The sequence below is a fragment of the Corella eumyota genome, chromosome 3 (assembly GCF_963082875.1).
Source record: "Corella eumyota chromosome 3, kaCorEumy4.1, whole genome shotgun sequence".
Lineage (NCBI taxonomy): Eukaryota > Metazoa > Chordata > Ascidiacea > Phlebobranchia > Corellidae > Corella > Corella eumyota.
In genome coordinates this window covers 3081260-3103437 of record NC_137492.1, presented here as the reverse complement: position 1 = coordinate 3103437, position 22178 = coordinate 3081260, and the positions used below count along the sequence as shown (strand labels likewise).

Below are 22178 nucleotides of genomic sequence, written 5' to 3'. Positions count from 1 at the left end.
AGGCTTGAAATGGCACATGTCAGAAGATTAACCACTTAATGTTAAAACACGACATATTCTTAATGTGCATATATCATTGCTATTTCTAAACTCTTAATAATTTATGATTTCTATAGATTTTATCACCAAAACCTTGATTCACTATATTTTGCTTAATATTTAAATGTCATTTGGAAGATGTGATTTGGCTGCTAACGATTTAATCGATAGATTTATTTAATGTCAAAATACTCAGAATTTAAGTTTAAATTTTATTAACAAGTAGGTTTACACATTTAATTAATTTATAGTATAGTTATCAAGACAGTAAGAAGTATAAAACGTTTATAGAATAAGATATAAAACAAAGTACAAAACAACAAAGTATAACACTGTTTAATCAAAATTGTATTAGGTACTAACAACATAAAAAATGACAAATATAAATCACTATTTAAAGCATTTAAATAAACGACATGACAATAATCTTGTGATACTAGGAAACTATAGTCGATTTAAAAGAGCTGACGTCACTTCCGGTGGAAAAGTTGTTTGGCATTTTGAAAAGCTTAGGCACAATTCAAAATCGAAAATTAATGAATAAAATGGGTAAACACAAAAAAATCGAAAATGGCTTGGTAAATATAAGCTAAAATTAAACTTTAGAATAGGGTTGCTTTATTTTTGAATAACAAACCATAATCGATATACCATTTCTCAGTATCGACAATATTCAAATAGTAAACAAATACGGCTTGAAAACCGACAACCATAATATTTTGTGTGTATACAAAGTACAGGCTTAATGCAACAACTTAGTTGCTTTGGCGAGCTGACATGTTACTGTTATGTCACAACAACACCGGATATTATATGAGGTCGAAATATGGAACATTCGGTACTAAGCCGGATACAGTTATCAGTTAAAATTACCATACTGCTACTATCGCAGTGCATGTGTATAGGCCAATATATTATGTTAATTTACATGGTTTTTGGAAGCTTATTCTAACATGAACGCATATGCCTTGCTTCCAATTTGCGTATAATGTATTGGGTACATACAAATATACATTTAAAATACAAAGGGACTGTTGTGTTTTGTCAAATGGTTTTAAAACTTTATTAAAAGACTTGCGTCAGCAGGTTAATCTTACCGACGTAAATGCAGTTTATTATTAGCCTTAGGCCATCTAACTTATTATGTATATTTTATGCTTTTGGGTGTTAACTTAGAAAAAATGCACCACACTTTTTTGTCCATGCTTAGGGCTTTTAACTAGCTTATTAACTGAAATTAAATTAACTGTAACTGAAAAATCAAAATAAAAAGACTAAAATTTTTGTGATTGATAATTTTTCTATTCAATTCACGGAGTAGAACATAAAATAATGCATAAAAAGAAGTAGTGCAATCAGATATAGTAAAATCAATTTGTCTGGTCATGCCTAGTTGTTAAAAGGATAGATTTAGTGTCGAAATTAAATAAAATAAACACTTGAAAATGATATATATATGAGAACAAACAAAAAAATAAATAACATCTCCACTAGTTCGGTGTAAAATGACTTAAAGTCATTGGGTGCAGTGGTACTAAAAGGCAATAAAAGCTTTTGAAAAAAGGCACAAATTAAATTAAAAATAAAAAGAACAAATAGTAAAACAGAATTTTCGTGACGTGCAAATAACTTAAAAAGTGTGGTACATTTAAAAAAGTCTTGTTTTTTAAGAAAATTTGTTCGTCCATGTAAATTGGTTTAAAAAGCAGCGCGCGAACACAGCAAAAAATTTGATAAAGAAATAAATAAATAAAAGTGTTTTGGAACAGTGTCAGCAATTAATTTCATCGTCTCTTTAACAACCACTCAGTCGAGCCCCTTGACCTTTGCCAACAATTTTATGTATTGATAAAACCTTGAACTAGTTAGGCTTCTCAAAATGCGACCTGTTGTTGGGTCATCATCAGCTGGCAGCCCGAGTTGACGTGCGCCATCACTTTTGACTTTAATTCGGAGACCTGTTGACGAAGTAAATTGGCGTTGGTTGACAGTTCTAAATTTTGATTTTTAAGGTTGTTGACTTTTTCTTCGAGGCGCGATATCCTTTCCAGCTTACGCTTGCGACATTTGCTAGCGGCAAGCCTGTTGCGCATCCGCTTTCGCTCCGTTTTAATCACTTCTTGGTGCTCCATATTGATGGGAGAAACGGGGGGAGAGTTCGTAAGTACAGGCACGGTTTGTGGCTGCTCTTCTTTCAAACCAACCATGTGGCCGTGAGGGGACATTCCCATGGGTTGGTTGGGGTTGTGTAACCCCGGGTTACCCATGTGGTGGATTGTAGATACTGCAAACCCACTACTGGAAGGCCCCTCGTGAAAATAGGAGTCAGGGGATGCGTAGTGCTGTTGGTGGGGTCGCTGGTGTGGGTGATGGGGGTGATGTTGGGGGTGTTGTTGTTGCTGTTGTTGGGCTATGTTCATTCCTGACGTAATAACCGAACATTGCGAAACTTCGGTATTTCCACTTTCAGAATGAGGACTGTGAGATAAATCGGGGTCACTGCCTTCGTGGGCTTTTAACCTTTCAAGTTCACGAACAAAACCTTGCGCGTACATTTCTTGCTCTTGTGTAACGTTGCGCGGGAAAAAGGGTGTGTTGTGTTGGATTGTCGACTGGGTGTTCTGGCCAAAGTCGGGCGAGCCGGCTTTAAGCATGTTCACTAAGTCTGGCGTCGACAGAGTGTTGTTGTTGTTAGCCACAGTGTAGTCAGGTATCGTGACGCTTAAATTGTTGGTATTCGAACTTGAGACTTGACCTTGCTGCTGCTGGGCGTACGAGTTGGTTATTACTCCGGTATGTTGAAACGAACCCGACGATACTACGCTGGGGTTGGTGGTAATAACGCCGCCACTAGGCAAAGTACCTTGTCTTAAATCAACGTTTGAACCTAAGTTGTTGTGCTGCTGGATCTGCTGGTAAGCTAAATTTCCACCTTTTAACGGTAGGTTCATTGCCTTCAAAGCAACAGATTTGTTAAATTCTGAATTATACTGCTGACGGTAGGCCGGTGGTACCGCTGCTATGGCCGATACGGGGCCGGCGTCTGTACTGTTTATGCTATCTACCGAGCCTGGCGAAGACTGTGGATCGTATGCGAGCGGTATTCTACTAGTCGGGTCGTCGTGATAAAACGCTACTTCCATAACTGCGTCAGTACGTATACTGCAGTGTAGGTATAAAATATGCGGCCGAAGCTTGGTCTCAAAACAATGGCAGTACTTTGTTCGCTCCCAACGCGCGTTGAAAGAAACAAAGAGGAGCGGGAGTGAGAGAAGGAGTGGGAGAGTCTCTTCCTTTCTGCTTGTCTTCGGCTGATAGAACGAGCAGTGAGTCACTCGATGACAAAGCTATCAAAACTGTTTCGATTTGCTGCTAACAGTCGAAGGTGAAACGGTCAATTTGACAAATTTATTTCAAAATTCTTGTCAAAATTTTCGGTCGATTGTTGAGTTGAAACAAAAGTTCTTTTCTTCGCGGTGTTTAAAAATATAAAGTTGATGCGTACAGGATGTGACGTAGTTAGTTACAAGATGCGTAACAGCATCAACTTCCGCTGAATCAATTTACTTTCGGAATTTAAAAAAATTCTTAAATGCTAAAATAAAAATAAAATAAATTTAGACAAATCGTTCACGACTAAACAGTCATTTTAAAATCGATAATTTTTTCAATACATATCTGTCAGGCTGTGAATTAAATACATTAACTGCTCGCAGTTAACTACCCGACTGAACTGTCTTGTCTAGTTTACGTTATAAAACCTCATGTGCACCATTTCTCGAATTTGATCACTCGAACCTTTTTCGGAATCGAACGCACTTCGATGGCGAAAAGAGAGATATTTTAGGCCCTTACGTCTCCGTTTTAGCCTACCATTGGCTAGAAATGACGTCAGCCTATCATATGACTGAGTACTGTCGAGAAAAAAGCCGACTTTCTTTCGAGGTCTCGTTTACAATGGCTCTTTACGACAACATGTGCTTTGAGTTGACGTCAGAGCAAACAGGAGAAAATCGCTGCGGACAAATACTACGGCAAGGCCTACAGGTATTACGACACTTACAGTGTTATTTTTGAAACGCCAAAATTAGCCAGGCGAAAATAGAACCCAGGCCCGCGACTGAATAACAACTTACTTAAATTTTTGTTATTTTGGCAACTGCTTTTTATCATCAATTATAAATACCTCCAAAATCAAACTAAAAAATAACAGATTTTTAATTTGAGTAAGTTGAACTGTCAGGCTGTCTATGTTATTACTGCTTTATTAAAATAGTTTTCTGCCAGCTGAAAATACACAAGCAAAATCGGAAACCCGAATTACAATAGCCTAATACGCGGAAATCATTCGATTTGTACAACAATTTTAACGTCCTAATTTAAATTTAAAAATTCGAAAATCATAAACCAAAAAAAAATTTCCCAAAAAATTTCGCAATCATTATTAAAAAACGGTCCTAAAAAACTGAAAGTCGAACTAACTTGCATAACAATACCTCAAAAACATGTTGTTGTTTTCCAAAAATTGACATAAGCCTACCTGTTCGCGTAGCACACCCTACTACACCTGAGTATGAAACTGATGGCCCATAAACGAGCCCTCTCTCTTTTATAGGTCCAAAAACGCACGTAAAAATATAAGGAGAAGGCTGCACTGCCGTACTTGCTTACGTAAATGTAATATAAGTAAACGCGATTTAGATACGAGATAAAAACAAATGGCCGCAATTTTAAAGCGGTCTAAATTTAATCCAATAACCGAATTATTCGAGTTTAAACACAAAAAAATTTCCATCTAATAATTTTTTTTATGTAAAGTTTTAAAATTTAAATGGTAATGTACTTAAAATTTTATAATTTTGTACATAACAAAACGATACTTTTATACCCAATATATTTAAAATTTTTTGGGAAAATTTACTTATTAAGTAAATATTTGTTTGTCAGTCTGCCAATTTGCTTATAAATGATGTCTTCAACAGAGCGTAACCCGAAGAAATTGGGGGAAATTCCAAAACTGTTTACGAATTCCTAGAAAAACAACGACATACGCCTTAGCCTATCTTTCGAAATCAAAAATAACACAACAACAGCTTTCGAACACGCCTTAGCAACTTCATAAACTATATTAAACTCTCACATATAATTAATGCAATTACCTCTTTAACTGCCTATGCGGTTATGATTACATATAATCTATATTTAACCTAATGGTAACCTGTCATAAGCTATAATTTTACTTTCTAACATGTACTGGCATAGGCTACATGTACTAAAAGTAAAAGGGTAACGGTAAGCCTACATTACTGAACAGATATACATAAGATATAAAATGTGAAGTAATTAATGTTAAAAAACTGAATACCGGAGATAATTCGAAGTTTTAACTTAACTCCCGTTTGATTTCCTGTTTAAACCTTATTCCAGACGGTAGTTATTCGACACAATTAACTCAACGCTGTCGTCTTATAGGTTTTTCGCCTCTCCCAGGGGATAGGGAGGCTAGAACATAAAAGACTGGCGACGGGCTGTAGCGTTTGAAGTTCGAGCTAGCGATTGGGCGGCGATGCTAGAATGAGTCATACCCAAAACGAGTTACCATATCCAAAATAACAAATCCAGGATCAAGATTTCTTATTATTTTACTCTTTTCAAACGTTTATTTAGCCGCGATTAGTTTATCTAGCTAACTGTTTGTTATTTCTAGTTAGAATATCTATAACAAATCCTGCCTTAATTCCAGTAAATAACACGTTTCAAAGCGCAGATTCTTACTGTATATTCTTTATTTTAACTTTACTCTTAGCTGGCTATGTCAAGTCGTTTAACTGTTAAACGTACTGCGCATATATTGCCACGTTTACAGAAACAACAAAAAACATACCATTCATCGAGATAAGGAGAAATAAGTATCGTCTATGGTGTAATAGAAACCCGAATTCCACGAATTCCAGCTCTCAACAACGTTTGCCAAGCCACCCTAACCGAGTCAACAACAATTTCGTAAAAAATAACCTAGAGGTTAAGAAAAATCATAAAAATGTACAGAACCCTAACCACGATTATTTCGATGGCATTTTCGGATTTTTAGCTGTGCGGGAATTTTTCACAGCCTGTAAACTGTAACATTACGACATCAATGAATAATTCACAAAGCCAAAACCCAGCGGCCCATTGTGCTAATACTTTAAAGCGGTACATTTTGTTTGGTAAATCCCATACAACATAGCCTGCCATAAGGCCATTGTAGTTCAACATAATTATCCACGTGTTGGTTTAGTAATATAAAATTAAATAAAAAAATTGCACAAACTAATATGCGATGGTTTAGGCAAAAAAAAACATGATAACTAACTAACAGGCGGCGTGGGTTAGCTATTCAAACTAACCCACGCATAACCAAAGTGTATTGACTATCATTAGAAAATATTACTCCTAATTTAATGTGATAGGAACCATCGAAATGAGAAAAGTTTTAAGTAGAGCGACCCTTGTACTTATAGCGCTGAAAACGGGAATTTCGCATCGCGGTTAAAAATCGGTACTTGTTTACCCGAGGCCATTCGCTATAAGCACGGTACTCGGCCGATTTGGGGCTTTCCAGTCACGTGACAATTGACGTCACCTCGCGTTAGCTTAACAGAGAAGTGTCTCGTTTTAAACTCTGTTTCTCCTTAACCCGTGTAAAGCGTCGCAGTGTAATCAGATAGGGGCCACACACTTTCAATCTGTTTTTGGTGTCTTTTGTGTACTAAACCAACGGACTGGCCGCGAAAGACAACCCGACACTTGTTTACTGCGGATGTAATTAACTTATTACGATCAAATCGTTATTAGAATTTATTTATGGTTTGTAATACTTCGTCTAAAACTGTGGTTCTTGTTAGGGTATGATAAAACTAACGCGCTGACCCTTATCCCTTCAAATTGTTTACCATAAAATATACCTAAGATTAAGTTACACTAAAATGTATCGGAATTTTTTAAAATTTAAATATTACTTGATCAAATTTTTAAAATTATGTACGATTTAGACCCAAAAATTGGACACCATTATTAATTATTATCTAGTTTAGGTCCAGATGATAAATCACCTGCTGCGGTATAAGGATCAACAAACAAAGTAAAAAACAACTGCCAGATATTGTCTTCCTGTCTGAAAAATTTGACAAAGGGCCCACCAAAAAATAATTGGCCCTTAATGGAAAGTACCCCTACTAACTATCACACTAAGTGTCTGTTGATGTAACATCGAGGACCGGCGATCAAGTGTCGTTGTTATACCAAACATTAAGCTCTTTTTTATTACAAAAAGCCCTGAATACAACTCCTGTTATAATGCTCGAACATGTCGTAATGCTTAAACAAGACTGTGTCGGCTTTTGACTGGCAGAAAATGCGTGTATTTTGGCCTCGAAGCGGAAACAATTTGACAGCCTAAACGTTTATGATCGATATTTTTAATCAAGTCGGTATATCTTCAAAGATGCTGCGCCCCGTTGTTTTGCGTTCGGAAGCGAGTATACGAGATAACATCGGTAAAGCAAATAGCGGGCTCGAGTTACAAACAAATATCATAAGCTCACGTCTATATTTGGACATAGTTCTTTACGCCATACCTAAGTTTCGACACGTCAGGTGACTTTGACACTTTGACAAGTCACGTGATGGGTTTGACAAGCCGTTTCAAAGAAACACATGTATTTTTCCACCGACAAAAAAACGCAAAAATGATCAAAAATTAAAAGTAAAAACATATTTTTAAATCTAATGGTGTTTATATTATAGATGCTCTGCTGAATTTGGAATCGAAAAATACCTAATCAACTACTCCAAGCCTAGGGCTGGATTTAAAACAAAAACACTTCTATTAAAAGCACATTTGTTAAGTTGAACAACACCGAGAAATAACCTAAGTACAAAAATATCCTAACCGAGTATAAGCCGTGGCAAAGCACGTGGCTTAATCATAGCCTTCATCTAAGTGTCGTAGCGAGTTCTAGCTAGAAATCTATATATAACCCTTTCAATGCGTCACAAGTTATTTTTGAATTGATTATCCCTATATAACCTATCTTTGCTTGCAGGCTTGGATTAACCTTTTAAAAGTGCTTAAAATAATTTTAGATAATTGTATATACATAATATTTGATTTAATATTTTGTCATGCTATTTTTATAGATTTGAAAAAACAATTTAATAAAATGGTTTATTTTTTATTTGATTTTTATTTTAAAAGTTGGCATATTTTTAGTTCTATTTTTAATAGGAATGTTGCAATTAAAATTAAACTGCTTTTTATGCAATTCTATTTTTAAACTTCCATTTTACGCAATAATATTTGTTCCGTTAACCATTAATTTTAAACTACAGAACACATCTATATTTAAAAAGTTGGTGGTGGCCAATTAAACAGTAATAACGGCGTAAACAACCCTTAATTAGCTTATTTTTTTCAATATTTACGCGCGTTTTTTTAAATCGAAAAATATCGACATGTTTTTGGCCTTGCAGAAAATCAATTTCAGATGGCATTTGATTTTAAATGTAAGGTGCCTGGTGTGCTATGTTACCGTACCGTTTTAACAGCGTTCATATGCAGACGTTTAAACAGTTGTGAATCATCGGGTATCAGATTAACTGGTTTCAAAACGTAGTCTACCGGTAAACATATTTTGGTAAAAACAAGATTTTGGGATTTTTTTAAAGCCTTGATATATTGATATTAATCAAACAGTTTGTAAAAATAACATAAAATCTATTTTATAGCTGTCTAAAGCCTAAGTACATGCAGTTATTAAAATTTTACATTTACTAGTAAAAAAGAAAAATTTTACAAAATAAGGTTTAATTTTATTACGTTTTAAATCACCAATTATTTAATAGAGTGATATACATTTAACTTTAATCACCAATAGCTGGTTACATTAATTCACCACAGTTTAAACGGACATACAATTATGGAAAACGACCGCAATTAACATTTAACCTTTTAATTAACACAAACCAAAATTCCGAATCCACGCAATAGTACAGGATATTACAAAATTTGTAATAGAACCAAACGTTAAAAACGGCACACGAAGTTAAAACAATTAGAACGAGATTTAAAAGTCGATTAGACCTCGTGTTATTTTTCGTTTCCTCTGGTTTTGCGTAAGTTAATTTGTCCGGCCGCACGATCTGTAAACTACCAAGTTTCGAAACACAAGTAATTAACATACAGCTTGGCACTTACAGTTTTTTTGTACTGGTAAGGCCTTTATTTTTATTATTTTAAATAAAAACTTATAAAAAGTCAAACAAAAATTTTGGTATTAAAAAATAATTTAAATAGATTTTAAAAACGGCCGCGTGACCAGGTTGTTTTATAACTACTAAATCACTTGTATATTTCAAATCCTTCATTTTTTTTCTAAAAATTAACCCAATACATGATTTACATGTATTTTAATTACACGTTCGTTAGTATACAACCCTTGGGTTCGCTTAACAAGACCACACCACACCTTCAAACGGGGTGGTTTAAAAGGCGTTAACGTAGATTAGCTGGAAAAGTGTGTTGTTGTAGTCTTAATACCATGATATCACTTCCTACCAGAACAAGTAGAACTCGAGTAAAACTGTAACCAGGATACGAAACACTTTGGTTTTCAAACCGCATGGTTTTTGTAAGGATGTATTTTTAATCATATAAATAAACCCAGTTTGTTTACAACGAGTTATACCAAATTTAAACAAAGACTGTTTGTGTCAATTTTTTTTTTTAAATTGCGAAATTTGGAAACTGATTTCCACGATTTGAAAATAAATTTGAGATTAATTAACAACACCTTACTTAGCACGAATGTAAACATAAATAAATTTGAAAAAATCAACAAATAATAAATATTTTCACAGGTCGTGTTTTATTTTGGCATTTTTGATGATTAATTAACATCAATAATAAACGTTTAACTATTAACATAACGTACACAACGATAAACTGCAAAAAAAAACATTTTTTCAAAATTTAAATCCATTATATCAATTCAGAGCATTATTTATTACAGTATTAAATAATAAATTTATAAGAGAAATTCACATAATACCATAATCCGGTAAAAAAAGGGCATAACATATAGAAACCAAGGTTAAGTTTACAGTGATCAATCAATAAAGAATACACATCGGAATATCTACCCTATGACGCATACTAATAATTACCAAGTACTATTCTACACGGTGGCTAAAATCAGACAATGTATACAAATCCCAGCCTAAACTAACGTTGTGTGTTTTCAGTAAACTTAAAATAGAGATTATCGGATAAGTTAAGATCCTGCCGAACAGGTTTAATACGCGAAAACAAATCATAAAAAAGGTAATATTCGGCGAAAACAAATTTGACTGTCGATGTTTATTAGTTGTTTGGGCGATGCGACTTTTAAGGTAATTTTAATGACTAATTTGACTTCTATTTTTAAATCTTATTTCGTGCTACTAATGCTAAAAATAGTTGAAGAATCTAGTTTAAATAAGCACTTCGATATGTCAAATAACAAACATATAAATTTTTTACAATTTTCGATGTATTTTTGTTCCTTTTTCGAGGTAATTTAAATAATTTATTGTCCCCCAAATAAACAAAAAAATGTCCGAAATGTGTGTTGTTGTTTTTTACACTTGATTAAATTTTGTTTACACCGAAATTAGAGATGATATTAGAAACGCGGAACCGTTAGGCGCTAAAATTATATACTCAACAAACACAACAATATGACAATTGTATTTTGAACCGAAATGACCGAGTTTTAAGTCGATTCGGTCCACCGCTAACGAAAAGGCAACGCAACACGATTACCGGCAGTACAAAGCGACACCGAAATGACGTAATTATTGTTTACGTAAGTCCCACACCGCGAATTAAGAGGACCGGAAAACAATACAGAAAAAAACGAGCTAGGCAATTTGAACAGTGGTTTGACTACAATTGGGACCATTGATAGCGAAATCGTACAAGGCCAATTACTTTTTAGCGCCTGACGAACGGTACTTAAGCAATCAAATAAAGTATACCAACCGAGATGTCGCATAAATCGTGAATTGAAATTGGACGAGGCCATATCTGAAGTTAAATGATCAACTATCGTATTGTTTTAGATACTTAAATAGCAATTGGATATAAGACAATTGTGTTGTATTAAAACACATAAACATTACATCACTGCCAATCATTTTACCTTTTTGAAAAATTGTGAAATCCGAAAATTTTACCAATTTTTTCGTATTTACTATTATGGTAAAATGTCTAAAGTTGGCAAACCCCTAATTCGTATTAGGCTATTCTCCACAATAATTACAAAAACTACACGTAATTTAGTACCGTGTGCCCGTTTTTATTTAATAATCCCACCACAAAAACACAAAGAATGATTAAACAACAAAAAAAACGAAAAAAAAACGAGTTATTGTCATGGTAATACTGTAAGATGAGAAGGTAAAATAGACACCTAATAAAATAAATTGTCTTTTCAGAAATATGTTAGTAAAAAAAATTAAACTTATAAAAATATTGTTATCAAATTATGTTTAACAATATACAAATATAGTGCCACTTTTACGGAATTTTTCTATTGACAATTTTCTTCAAAGGCCGGAAGAAATAATGCGCTTACAATCAACAAGCCATTATGCCACTCTGTTTTAAAACCCTGATTTAACAATTAACAGGCAACCAAAATTTTTCGAAACATGGTTTGAGTCATGATAAAAAACAATGACATGAAATTTTTAGAAAGAACTTCGTAAATTCAGCAACAAAAATACCGATTGTTATTCGTTAAATAGCCCGTAATAAACGCACGTTTTAAAAAACAATTTTTTAAGCGTTTAATAGAAATAGGTATTGTATTACGCGGTTTAACATACTTATAGATGGTTTTACGACATTTCAAAACGATTGGCTCTGTCGGTATGCCATTAATCAAAAAAAAACAAAAATAGTTTAACAAAAAATAAAAAAAAATTAAAAATACTAAAAAAACTAAGAAAAAACAAACGGTATTTGATCGACAGAAATATAAAAAAAAAAAAAAATAAAATTCGATAAAAAAATAAAATTGATTTAAAAAAAACACTGTTAATAGTTAGCAATCGTACTTAATAAAAATGAGACGGAAAAAAATGAAAAAAACCAGACGTAAAATTTTTTTAACTAATTTGCTTAAAAATAGGCCGACATAGTAAGGAGAAGAGAGTTAAATAAATCATCACACGGGAAATTTAAACGCCCCAACAAATCCTAATCAACTGGAACAAGACTTATGTTAAAGAGTTTTTTACACAAACAACTATTTCAAAAACAATAAAAATACAGTTTGGATATTTAAATTTATCCAGAACGTAGGAAGAAAAAAAATGACAGTTTTAATTTTGGATAAAAACCTATTTTTAAAATAGTTTTTTAAACCTTTGATTGGGTAACAAAAAAGATGACGTTTTCTTAAAACTATGCTGCTAAAATGATTTAAAACAGATTTCTAAAACGAACAAAAAACAAAAATTTGTCAACTAAAACTTAGGGAAAAAAACTATTGCTAACCTTTTTAAAAAGTAATCTCGCATTGGCTTTTAAATGTGACTAAAAATAGGCAGTGACGTCATAGATTCTATTTTACCACGTGATTTCCAATGGGCAGTGCTGTGAAAGACGTTGTGGTGTCACCTACCTCTGTATCGGTATCGTGGACCAAATGGGTGCTCTCGCTCACCTCGCGAGCGCCCACTGACGGCATGATTTTTTTCGCTATAACTTCGCCTTTTATGGCAACATGTTTAGCGGTTTGAGGTAGTTGGCTTTCCTGAAACTTTGGAATGTTTTTAACATCCGGATAGGTTGAATGTGTTTTTCCAGTGGTAGGTTGGACAGTTTTTGAGGTTTTTTTAATGGGTAATAGGTTTTCCTTTGCAGAATTTTCGGCATTATTTTTAGCATTAAGTAACAATGTAGAAACAGAATTGTTTAATTCCAAAATTTCCTAAAAATAATTTTCATAAATTAAAACCTATTTTTATAATAAAGTTTCACGACCAAATGGGATTTAACTAAAATGCCTTCAATTTTAGCAGTTTAAAACCAAATACAAAATAGCCTTAAGCATTCTAGGTAGCATAAATATTATTTAACCACTATTGACGCAAATGCATTTTATCAAAAGAGAGATTCTGATCAAAAACATATTTTTTTGCCACTCGGAAATTTGCAAGTTGCGAAAAACAAGAACGTATCGACGAAAACAGAATAATAACCGGTTTAAAATAAATAGAACCTACCTTGGATAGGAGGTTGAGGTGTTGTTGCAGTTTTAGTTGTTTGGGTTCCATCTCAAGAAGAACACTGGGTTTAATTTGAGAGTTCAACTGAAAAAAGAAAAATTGTTGTAAAAAAAGAAAAAATTTTACAAAAAAAAAAATTTGAATCAATAAGTTGTAAGTGTTAAAATTTTTATAGGGTTTAGATGCTATACTTACCAATAAAAGTGCATTGTACATTTTAATCAGTGTAGAATTTAAAAGATTGTAATCATTTTCTAAGATTGTGATTCGACTAGGAGGCATCTAAATTAAAAAAATAATCAAAAATTTTATCAGCAAAATAAAAAAAAATATTTAGATATATATATAAATAATATTAAAAAAAATACAATAACATTAAAAAACAATTCTGGCTGACAAGTTATTTATTAAAACCTTATAAAAATATATATATTTGATAAATTGTGTACCTTGTCTATTAATGAATCCATCATTTCTTCCGTATGTTTAATTCTTTGATTGTCCGTTGATTTCATTTCCTTAATTTCACTTTTTAAAATGTCAACTCGGTTTTTAATATCAACTATTTCAGCAGTCTCTTGGTATGCAAAACTATCCACTGTAAAATATATGAAGCACAATGTGAATAAATTAACATAATTTATAACTTATTCTTAATACCAATGCCTACAGCATCAAGTGATTTATTTACGATAAAATTTAAAAAAAATATAGACTAAAACCAAAACCATATTTTTTTGTTTGAAAATACAAAAACCTTTGCAAGATACCATATTGTAACATTTGCTAAACAAGGCAATAATTAATGCTTACATTTTTTCAGTCTTTCTTTTATGTATAAAACCTCATGTTTCAATTGAATTTCCATCCAAACAATTCCAATAGAACTGACAACGCAAGATATTATCAATGCCATTACACAAACAAGAAGACAAAAGAAAAAATAACCTTTCCGAAAGCAACCTTTTCTTTTGTGATTCCTATAAAAAAAAATATTATGTATATATATTTAATTAAAATTTATATCTGACCTGTTATCTTAACTAGTGGAATAGAACTTTATAACACTAGGCTTCACTACATAAGGTCCTTGGTTCGATTCCCAATGCTCTCATGTTGTAGCACTCTTCAGTAAGGCACTATAAATGTTATACCCTTTTGCTAAGCCAATACTTCATCAGCAGCTTAATTATCAAACAATTATAATCTATAATATTTCAAACTACCAAATGCAACTTGAGACTAGGTAACTTATTTTACTCTATTTTTAGGTCATAAAGTTGACCCTCCCACATCGAAGATAAATAAATACCAAAAAACTAATATATATAGTAAATTTTACTTTACTAACCTGTATGTAGAAAACTTTGAGTACAAACTATCAGGTTCAATTTGAACCTCATGATCTTGACACATTTTTAAATTACTCGTCAATAAACATTTCTGATCAGGAACTGCAGTTTTTATACCTACAAGTACAAAAACAATTAAAAAGTATATATTTTTCTGATCATTATGTATATATACAATTAAACCTTTATATAAACATGAAGCTACAATTGCAATTTACCTATTAAAGCATTTAATTCCTTCCTCTTTTTCAGTCTTTTGCCTGGTGATGGTTTTGAAATATAGATATTAGCATCTTTTACAGTCATTCAAACTGTTATTTAAACAACCTATAGTAAGCTAAAGACAGAATAAGTTGGTTGAGTTATTAAAGATAGCCTGTAACTTGTATTTATTACCTGCTTTTATTACTTTAGATGGCAATGATAATTTTGAAACATAAAACAACTTTTATAACCAAATTAATGTGACAGTTTTAATGATATGATTGTAAATATAATGGTGTTAAAAATAATAGTTTTAGGTGCTTAGGATTACTATATCTTAAAAAAATTAATTTTTTAGCATTTATAACATTAATATCACCAGTTAAGATACAGAATATGTTATTTTTTGACCGAAAATATTTAAACACACAATTAACGATCTAGGATCTTTAGGGTTTTTTCTACAGTCAATATGTCCTGTAATATTGTCATCTTGTTTAACAGTAAACGCATCAGAAAGATATAAAACAGTTTGTTTCCAATGTGTGGCAGTGCAATGGGGTGAAGTAGAAAACGAAATTGGATTTGTCAAACCCGATTTAAAATCAATATCAAAATACCCAACAATAGCAGAACATTTGCCAGTTTTAGTTATTATTAATTTAAAGTCAGATTTAAAATTAAGCTGGTTTGTTTTGACTTTAGGAATTGAAAAAGAAAAAACAGTGGCAGGATCAGAAACTACAGCCGACGATTTTACTACTTGGATTGATGCCTCTTTAAAAACAGTTTTCTTAATTGTCGACATTTTAAAGCCATACACATTGTCCCAAAAACCGATCTGAGTGTCTATAATACTTTGATCATGTATTGCCACTAACTTCATTTCACAACTATCAGGCAAAGCCAGTCCACCAGGCTTTAAAAACCTATCACATGCATACAAAACTGAATCTAACATTGATTCATACAATAAAAAATATCCCATCCACTCTGAAATAATAATATCAACCTTATCCACAGGCAAAGTTAATTCTTCGACCGAAGTTTTTATGACGGTGATTTTGTCTTGTAATTTATTTTCACGAATAATATCAATCGCCTGATAAGCAATATCCGACATATCAACGGCGTAGACATGCTTGGCACCAGCTTTGGCACAGAACATAGACAATATACCAGTTCCACAACCCACATCAAGTACAATTTTATCTTTAAACACATCACCATTTTGCATAATGGCATCTTGGTATGCTAACGTCCGAACCTTGTCTTGTAGCATCTCAGCATGTATGTCATGATGAGAATAGGAACCATAATATCCAGAATCTTCATATTCTTCCTCTTCTAGTAGATCATTCTGTTTTCTACAAGCAGAAACAGGTCTGTAAATATCTCCCTTCAATACAACATCTTTCATAAATGATTTCATTTCTGACATTTGGTTTGTGACCTCTGTTAGACTAAATTCCAGGTTTTGATTTCGCCTTTCCGATGCTAAAAGTTTAAGTCCTAATGAATCGACCTCGCTGAGATCAACATGGTTTTTAACATGGTTTTCATTATAATCACCATTGTCATTGTCATCATCCAGCAAAAACTGCAACAATGGGTCATCCGGTACAACTGGTTTCAAAAACTCTTCACCACAACACCACGAACTTTTAGAATCCAGTAATTCTTTAACAGTAGGAGGTTCTGCATTCTTATAGTTAGTCCTTAGGTAATTAATAAGCTTAACATACCCAAAAAAGTCTAATTCCAAGTCTACGTGTACAAGATTCCAGATATCAAAACCATTTAATTTTAGCGCGGAAAAATATTGTTGTGCGTCAGAGAATTGCTTTCCGGTGAAGATGCAGGACACAAAGCTGTTGTCCTCCGCAATCTCCTCAGCTTCATCACTCCATTCATCACTGTGATCTTCATCTGCAACATCATTTAACTCCGGCATATCTTCTTCTGCTGAGCAAGATTCCATTGCAAGAATAATCAAAAGTTGGTTAGCAAAAATATTATTTTTAAAAACTAATTTTATAATCTTAATCTATGCAAAAGAATAAACTTTAGAAATTAGTGCTGGCAGTGTGTTGTAATGCTCAAGTTCACTGCTTAGAACAATTTACTTCACTACAATAGGTGCTGGGTTTGATCCCCAATGCCCTTATGCTGTACCGCACTTGACTATTATCTATAAGTTACCTACTAAAGGCAACTTGACTACTAAAGGCAACTTGAAACTAAGTGGGGCCGACAAATGTAACCCTATGTTGAAGTGGTAAAGTCGACCTCCCCACACCGAGGATAAATAAATTCAAAAAAGTGTAACTTTCGGAAGAAGTTCTGCTGTCAGCTCTAATTATGTTACACGGTTTGTTAATAAGTTCCGCTAAGTGTTATATAACATAGTAAAGTAAATTACACAGACAGATAGCGTAATATAAACGGGACCTTACATTACACATCATTGTTTTGACGCAAGGCGTAACGTGATAAAGTAACGTAAGCACGTGCTTTTATTATTAGGAAAAGTGGGCGGGTACAAAAAAACATTACCAGTGTTTCCAATTTATTTTAAATCAAGTAACACTTTTCTAAAAGAATATATGATAGTAACTAAAAACAACTCAGTGCTAATTATTGGAATTTATTTCTTTATTAATTAAAAGAGCATTTTAACAAAGCGCCAGCAAACAAAATACACTACAAGATTATTCAATTATTTTGCATATAACATGTAGTAATTAAATATAAATTGAACTTGTTCGGGAAAAAGGCTTATGAATCACAGTTTAAGATCTTTTTCAACCAGTTGAGCTGTTGTTGAATGCATGTTACATCGTCCTTTTTTAAAGCATTCAACTGCCACTGGACGACTTTTTTCCCAGCTACCAAGAGCCCTAAAGCGAAATAATTTAAAATATATTAATCGGTAGGATAGTGTAATGGTCAGAAAGAACACTTGGCTTTACTACATAAGGTCCTGAGTTAAATTTCCACTGCTGTAATGCTGTAGCGCCTGAAGTAAGGTCCTGCAAACGGTTAAACCTCTTGCTAAACCTAAACTTAATCAGGAACACTAAAGGATAAAATTAGTCTATAATATTCTAAACTGCCAAAGACAACTAGAGACTAGGTCAGGGTAACAGATGTTCGTCTATGTTTACATAAGAAACTTGGATGTCCTTACCTATACAAAGGCCTGGTAAATTTCATTCTCCCTTGCTCTTGCACCATTTTAATAGCTGGTTCAATAGCAGAATCTGACTTAGCCTGCAAACCCAGTTTCAACCATCTGAACTTAATCTCAGAGTTATTCATGTCAGAAAACTTGTAGCATTTATCCATGGCAGCAATTTTGGTGCAGCCTAAAGGCTCCTAAAATAAAAAAAAATAATCAAAAAAAATGTTTTTTTTTTAATAATTTATAAATGTTAAATTACCTTTTGTAAAAGCTGACTGAGAAAATCAATTTTTTGCCAACTAGAAAATGTTGATATATCACCAGTAGTAAATTCAGACAAATTTTGATCCAATGCCTGATTAAGTAAAGTTTAAATTTTTAAAATAAAGCAACATTACTAAATCTTGTAAATTTTTTAACCTTGTCCCATTTATTAGCAAGCTCTGTGCACTCCTTAGAAAGAGTTTGATCATATTCAGGAATAGAAGGTGGCATTCCAGGTGAATGAAACCAAGCATTCCAATCAACACCATCTAAAATTGCTTTCTAAAACAATAAAACATTCAAGAACAAAAATTTAGCAAAAATGAATGCACCCTTTTTTAAGAAATAAATACTCAAAAATTCCACCTTTAATATTTTTTTGCAATTTTGCAATTTTATACATATTTTTTGCAATTTTAAACCTATTTTTGGCAATTTTGTGAGCCTATATTTGATTTACCTTTTTAGCAAAGTAAGAGTAAAGATATTCCTTCCACTGTGCTGTTGTAACACTACCATACTTAAACTTGTCAATATAGCTTAAAAGAAATGGCTCAAACTCGCCTAAAACAAGAAGAAAATAACCTAATAAATTTTTTTTTCTAATTTTAAATAAAAAAGATTTACAAATCTATCAGTTTTTATACTTGGGCCTCCTAGAATAGACTCCAAATAGAACAACAAGGTATGTCCTTTCTCATAAGGAACAGAAGAGAAAGAGTCGTCTGGATCAACATTATCAAGTTTAATGACAAGTTTGGTAAAAGGATGATCTTTACCAAACATCTCAACCTGTTACACAATTAGTTTGTTGATTAGCCTTTGCATAAGGTATGTTTTTTTTTAATAAGGTAATAACATTAGTTTCAATAACATAAAAATTACAACATATTTCTTTGAAAATTGGTGCTTTAAAATCTAAAAAAAAATCTCATTTTAAAATACACTTACGGCGTTATGTAGGTCCTTTAGTCCATCTAAATAAAGCATTAGTGTTATTACCTATTATGTTACATACATTGTTATATATTTTTTATAAGTTAAATCAACCTACTTTGTGCTTGAAAATGTCTTGTTTTCTCCCCATACATTTTTGACATTATTTTTCTTTCCAAAAACACAGTATGACCTTCATTTAACCTTTACAAAAATGCCAAAAACCAATTAATAAACTATTAGGTAGATTTATATTAAATATTTTTATTTCATATTTATTGACAAAAAAATCAAAAAAAGGTTGTTGTGGTGGTTAGAACACAACTGGCTACATTGCATGCTGTCATAAGTTGATACCCACTACTTCCATAATATTATGTAAAGCTCTAAATGTGCTATAGAGTTATTAAAATCTGCACAAGGCAACCCCATCTCAGTCGGTTGATAAAAAGTTGTCCAATAATTACGTTGTAATGTTGTTGTTTTAATAAAAAAAATAAGTTTTTACCAAAAATCTTCCCAAGTATGATTTGTGACCAAATTCCCTGTCCAACTATGAGCAATTTCATGAGCAACAACCTAAAGAAAATAAATACAAAAAGGACAAAAAATTTAAGTTTCATAAAGTAAAATGCTACAAAAAAGAAATTTTAAAACTTTTTCTTACATTTGCTAGGGAACGATCTCCTGCCTAAAATAAAAAAAAATTACAAAAATATTACAGCAAAATTGAAACTAGTTGAACAATGATTGAATGTTATTATGTAAACATTTTCTGCTAAAACACTTACTAGTAATGTTGGGGTAACAAAAGTGAGACAGGGGTTTTCCATGCCCCCATAAGGGAAAGAAGGGGGTAACACCAACAAGTCATATTGACCCCAAACATACGGTCCCCCCAACTCTTCGCCAGTGGCTAACATTTTCTCTGTCTAAATAATTTTAAAAAATAAATTATTACAATTAAAAAGTTTTTTTTTATTTTTAGTTCAAGGATTTATTTTTTGTTTATTTACCTCTGCAAATTCATGAGCTGATTTCTCCACTAACTCAGCCTCAGACCAAACCCTAGATCTTGGACCAATTTCTTTACTTTCTAGTAAACCAACTACTATGGCAATTAAGTAAGATGGCATTGGTACCTTTTAAAAAATTTACAACAATTTTAACCCTTTAACTAAGTAACTTTCTTATTCTATTAAATATGTTGTAGTACAATTTTAAAGCTGTGTCAAATATATAAAATGATTCAAAATTTACTTTTTGCTCAAACTTGTACATTTTCATTTTAGTTCCATCTTTATTGGTGTAATTTTCATCTCCACATCTTAATGCACTCATTAAAGCTACCAGAGGTTCTGGAACAGAAACCTAAAAAGTAACTTATCTTACATATTTGTATTCAAATTGAAAGTTAAAACTAACTAGAATTGAAAAGTTAATGAAAGTTAAAATTAAAAAAAAGGTATTGAAAGATAAAACAGAAAAAAGTATTGAAAGTTAAAATTAACTAGTTGGTTAAATAAATTAAACCTTTGCTGAGTATGGAGCTTTACCAGATGGGCTATCTTGGCATGGAAGAATAGATCTTGCATGAATTGCCTAAAAAATACAAACATACGTTATCATAATTTTTCATAAATGTTTTTCATTAATTTTTTTTTTAAAGTAAAATTTTCTTTTTATTTACCTACTGTCAATTTTCGTATTTTTTTGGGTAATTTAGTTAATATTTTTATTTGTTTTAATTTATTTTTTTAACATCAAAATATAAAGAGCACTTACTTGGCATTGACTAAACATGTAAGGCTGCTTTTTGCCTGCAGTTTGTTGTGCATCCAACCACTGTAAAGCACTTGCTTCACTGGAGGTCTCATATTCAATGTTTATTGTAAATTCATCACCACTAGAAAAAATTAGTTAATTAAATTTGGTTCGCCATATAAATTAATTCACTAAATATAAAATTTTGTATTGTAAATTGCGTATAAAATATTCTGAAATAGGTATAAGTGTACTTTATTATTAAAAAAATCTGATAAGTTATATGTGTAGAAGTGTTTAAAAACTTATGCAAAAATAAATATATGAAAGCAATGTTTTAATTTTCATTTTTCGAATTTTAAGTAATTTTCGTGTGCCTACCTTGCTAATATTACATTGTAAATTATTTAAAGTAAACACAAAGTGCAGTAATTAGCAATCGCAACTTTAAAAAAATAAATTATTAATCTGCTGATTGTTTAATTAGCTTCGCCAAACAAACTCTATTTTATTCTTAATCTATTTTTAAATATATTTCAAATATAAGTATATATATAAAAATAAATAAATTATAAAATAAAAAAAATAAACTAATGAATATTAATTACTTATTAGCAGGATTTAATAACTTGATAGTTAATGGGGATCCAAATGCAGAATGTTTTTCCCCAATTTCATATTCTAATTCCTTATTATTAAGTGAAATCGTTTTTATTTTCAGGTCCTTGGTATCCAAAACCTTGAAAAAAGAATGAATAAATTTAAAAAATATCCACAAAATTAAAAGGTGTATATACAAATACATACTAAATTAGAAATGTTGTTCTTCCGCGATATAAAAGTAAGACTGGCACTTCCTTGAAGTACTTTTCTAGTAAAATCCACTTCCCAATCAATTGAAATGTGCTTAGTTTTAACAGAGGATGGATCAGAGTAAGATGTCGGATCATAAACTCCCATTTTTACAAATTTAATTAAATTAAAATCAGAAAGTTCACCAAAAAACTTTGAAAAAAAGATAACAAATTTAATGAAATAAAATACTTGATTTACCCCAAAAAATTAAATATATACATATATATGTGTGTAAATATACATAAATACTACTGAATTCTCTG

At 31.9% G+C, this 22178-nt stretch overlaps 3 protein-coding genes and 1 pseudogene across 3 annotated transcripts; all 4 read right to left on the bottom strand.

The window, feature by feature from the left end:
- Positions 1-281: 281 nt before the first annotated feature.
- On the bottom strand, positions 282-4620 carry LOC145744552 (transcription factor Jun-like). The gene has a single exon (XM_082562426.1). The coding sequence runs from the start codon at positions 3180-3182 to the stop codon at positions 1914-1916; it is 1269 nt and encodes a 422-aa protein (XP_082418552.1). The 5' UTR covers positions 3183-4620; the 3' UTR covers positions 282-1913.
- A 7480-nt stretch (positions 4621-12100) lies between these two features.
- On the bottom strand, positions 12101-15046 carry LOC145744817 (uncharacterized). The gene is made up of 7 exons (XM_082562767.1): positions 14927-15046; positions 14708-14825; positions 14170-14336; positions 13806-13954; positions 13552-13638; positions 13354-13440; positions 12101-13058 (listed from the first exon to the last, which is right to left on the bottom strand). Exons 1-7 carry the CDS (start codon positions 15012-15014, stop codon positions 12690-12692), a joined length of 1065 nt encoding a protein of 354 aa, XP_082418893.1. The 5' UTR covers positions 15015-15046; the 3' UTR covers positions 12101-12689.
- Positions 15047-15070: 24 nt separating this feature from the next.
- Positions 15071-16944, bottom strand: LOC145744816 (uncharacterized; annotated as a pseudogene).
- Positions 16945-17561: 617 nt separating this feature from the next.
- Positions 17562-22057, bottom strand: LOC145746484 (leukotriene A-4 hydrolase-like). Its single transcript, XM_082564776.1, has 17 exons — positions 21868-22057; positions 21669-21799; positions 21082-21202; positions 20830-20898; positions 20557-20667; positions 20313-20438; positions 20088-20228; positions 19964-19987; positions 19805-19875; positions 19415-19500; positions 19312-19337; positions 19008-19152; positions 18821-18924; positions 18517-18642; positions 18356-18451; positions 18103-18290; positions 17562-17812 (listed from the first exon to the last, which is right to left on the bottom strand). Exons 1-17 carry the CDS (start codon positions 22018-22020, stop codon positions 17698-17700), a joined length of 1833 nt encoding a protein of 610 aa, XP_082420902.1. The 5' UTR covers positions 22021-22057; the 3' UTR covers positions 17562-17697.
- Between the last annotated feature and the right edge of the window lie 121 nt (positions 22058-22178).

Bases quoted from the DNA above. Each gene is read 5' to 3' on its own strand.
- LOC145744552 (XM_082562426.1), bottom strand. From the start codon at position 3,182: ATGGAAGTAGCGTTTTATCACGACGACCCGACTAGTAGAATACCGCTC.
- LOC145744817 (XM_082562767.1), bottom strand. From the start codon at position 15,014: ATGACTGTAAAAGATGCTAATATCTATATTTCAAAACCATCACCAGGC. The intron at 13,639-13,805 runs GTACACAATTTA...TTTTTAATTTAG, and splicing joins TGGATTCATTAATAGACAAG to ATGCCTCCTAGTCGAATCAC. The intron at 13,441-13,551 runs GTAAGTATAGCA...TTCTTTTTTCAG, and splicing joins TGTACAATGCACTTTTATTG to TTGAACTCTCAAATTAAACC.
- LOC145746484 (XM_082564776.1), bottom strand. From the start codon at position 22,020: ATGGGAGTTTATGATCCGACATCTTACTCTGATCCATCCTCTGTTAAA. The intron at 21,800-21,867 runs GTATGTATTTGT...TCTTTTTTCAAG, and splicing joins AGAACAACATTTCTAATTTA to GTTTTGGATACCAAGGACCT. The intron at 18,291-18,355 runs GTAATTTAACAT...TTTTTATTTTAG, and splicing joins TCAGTCAGCTTTTACAAAAG to GAGCCTTTAGGCTGCACCAA.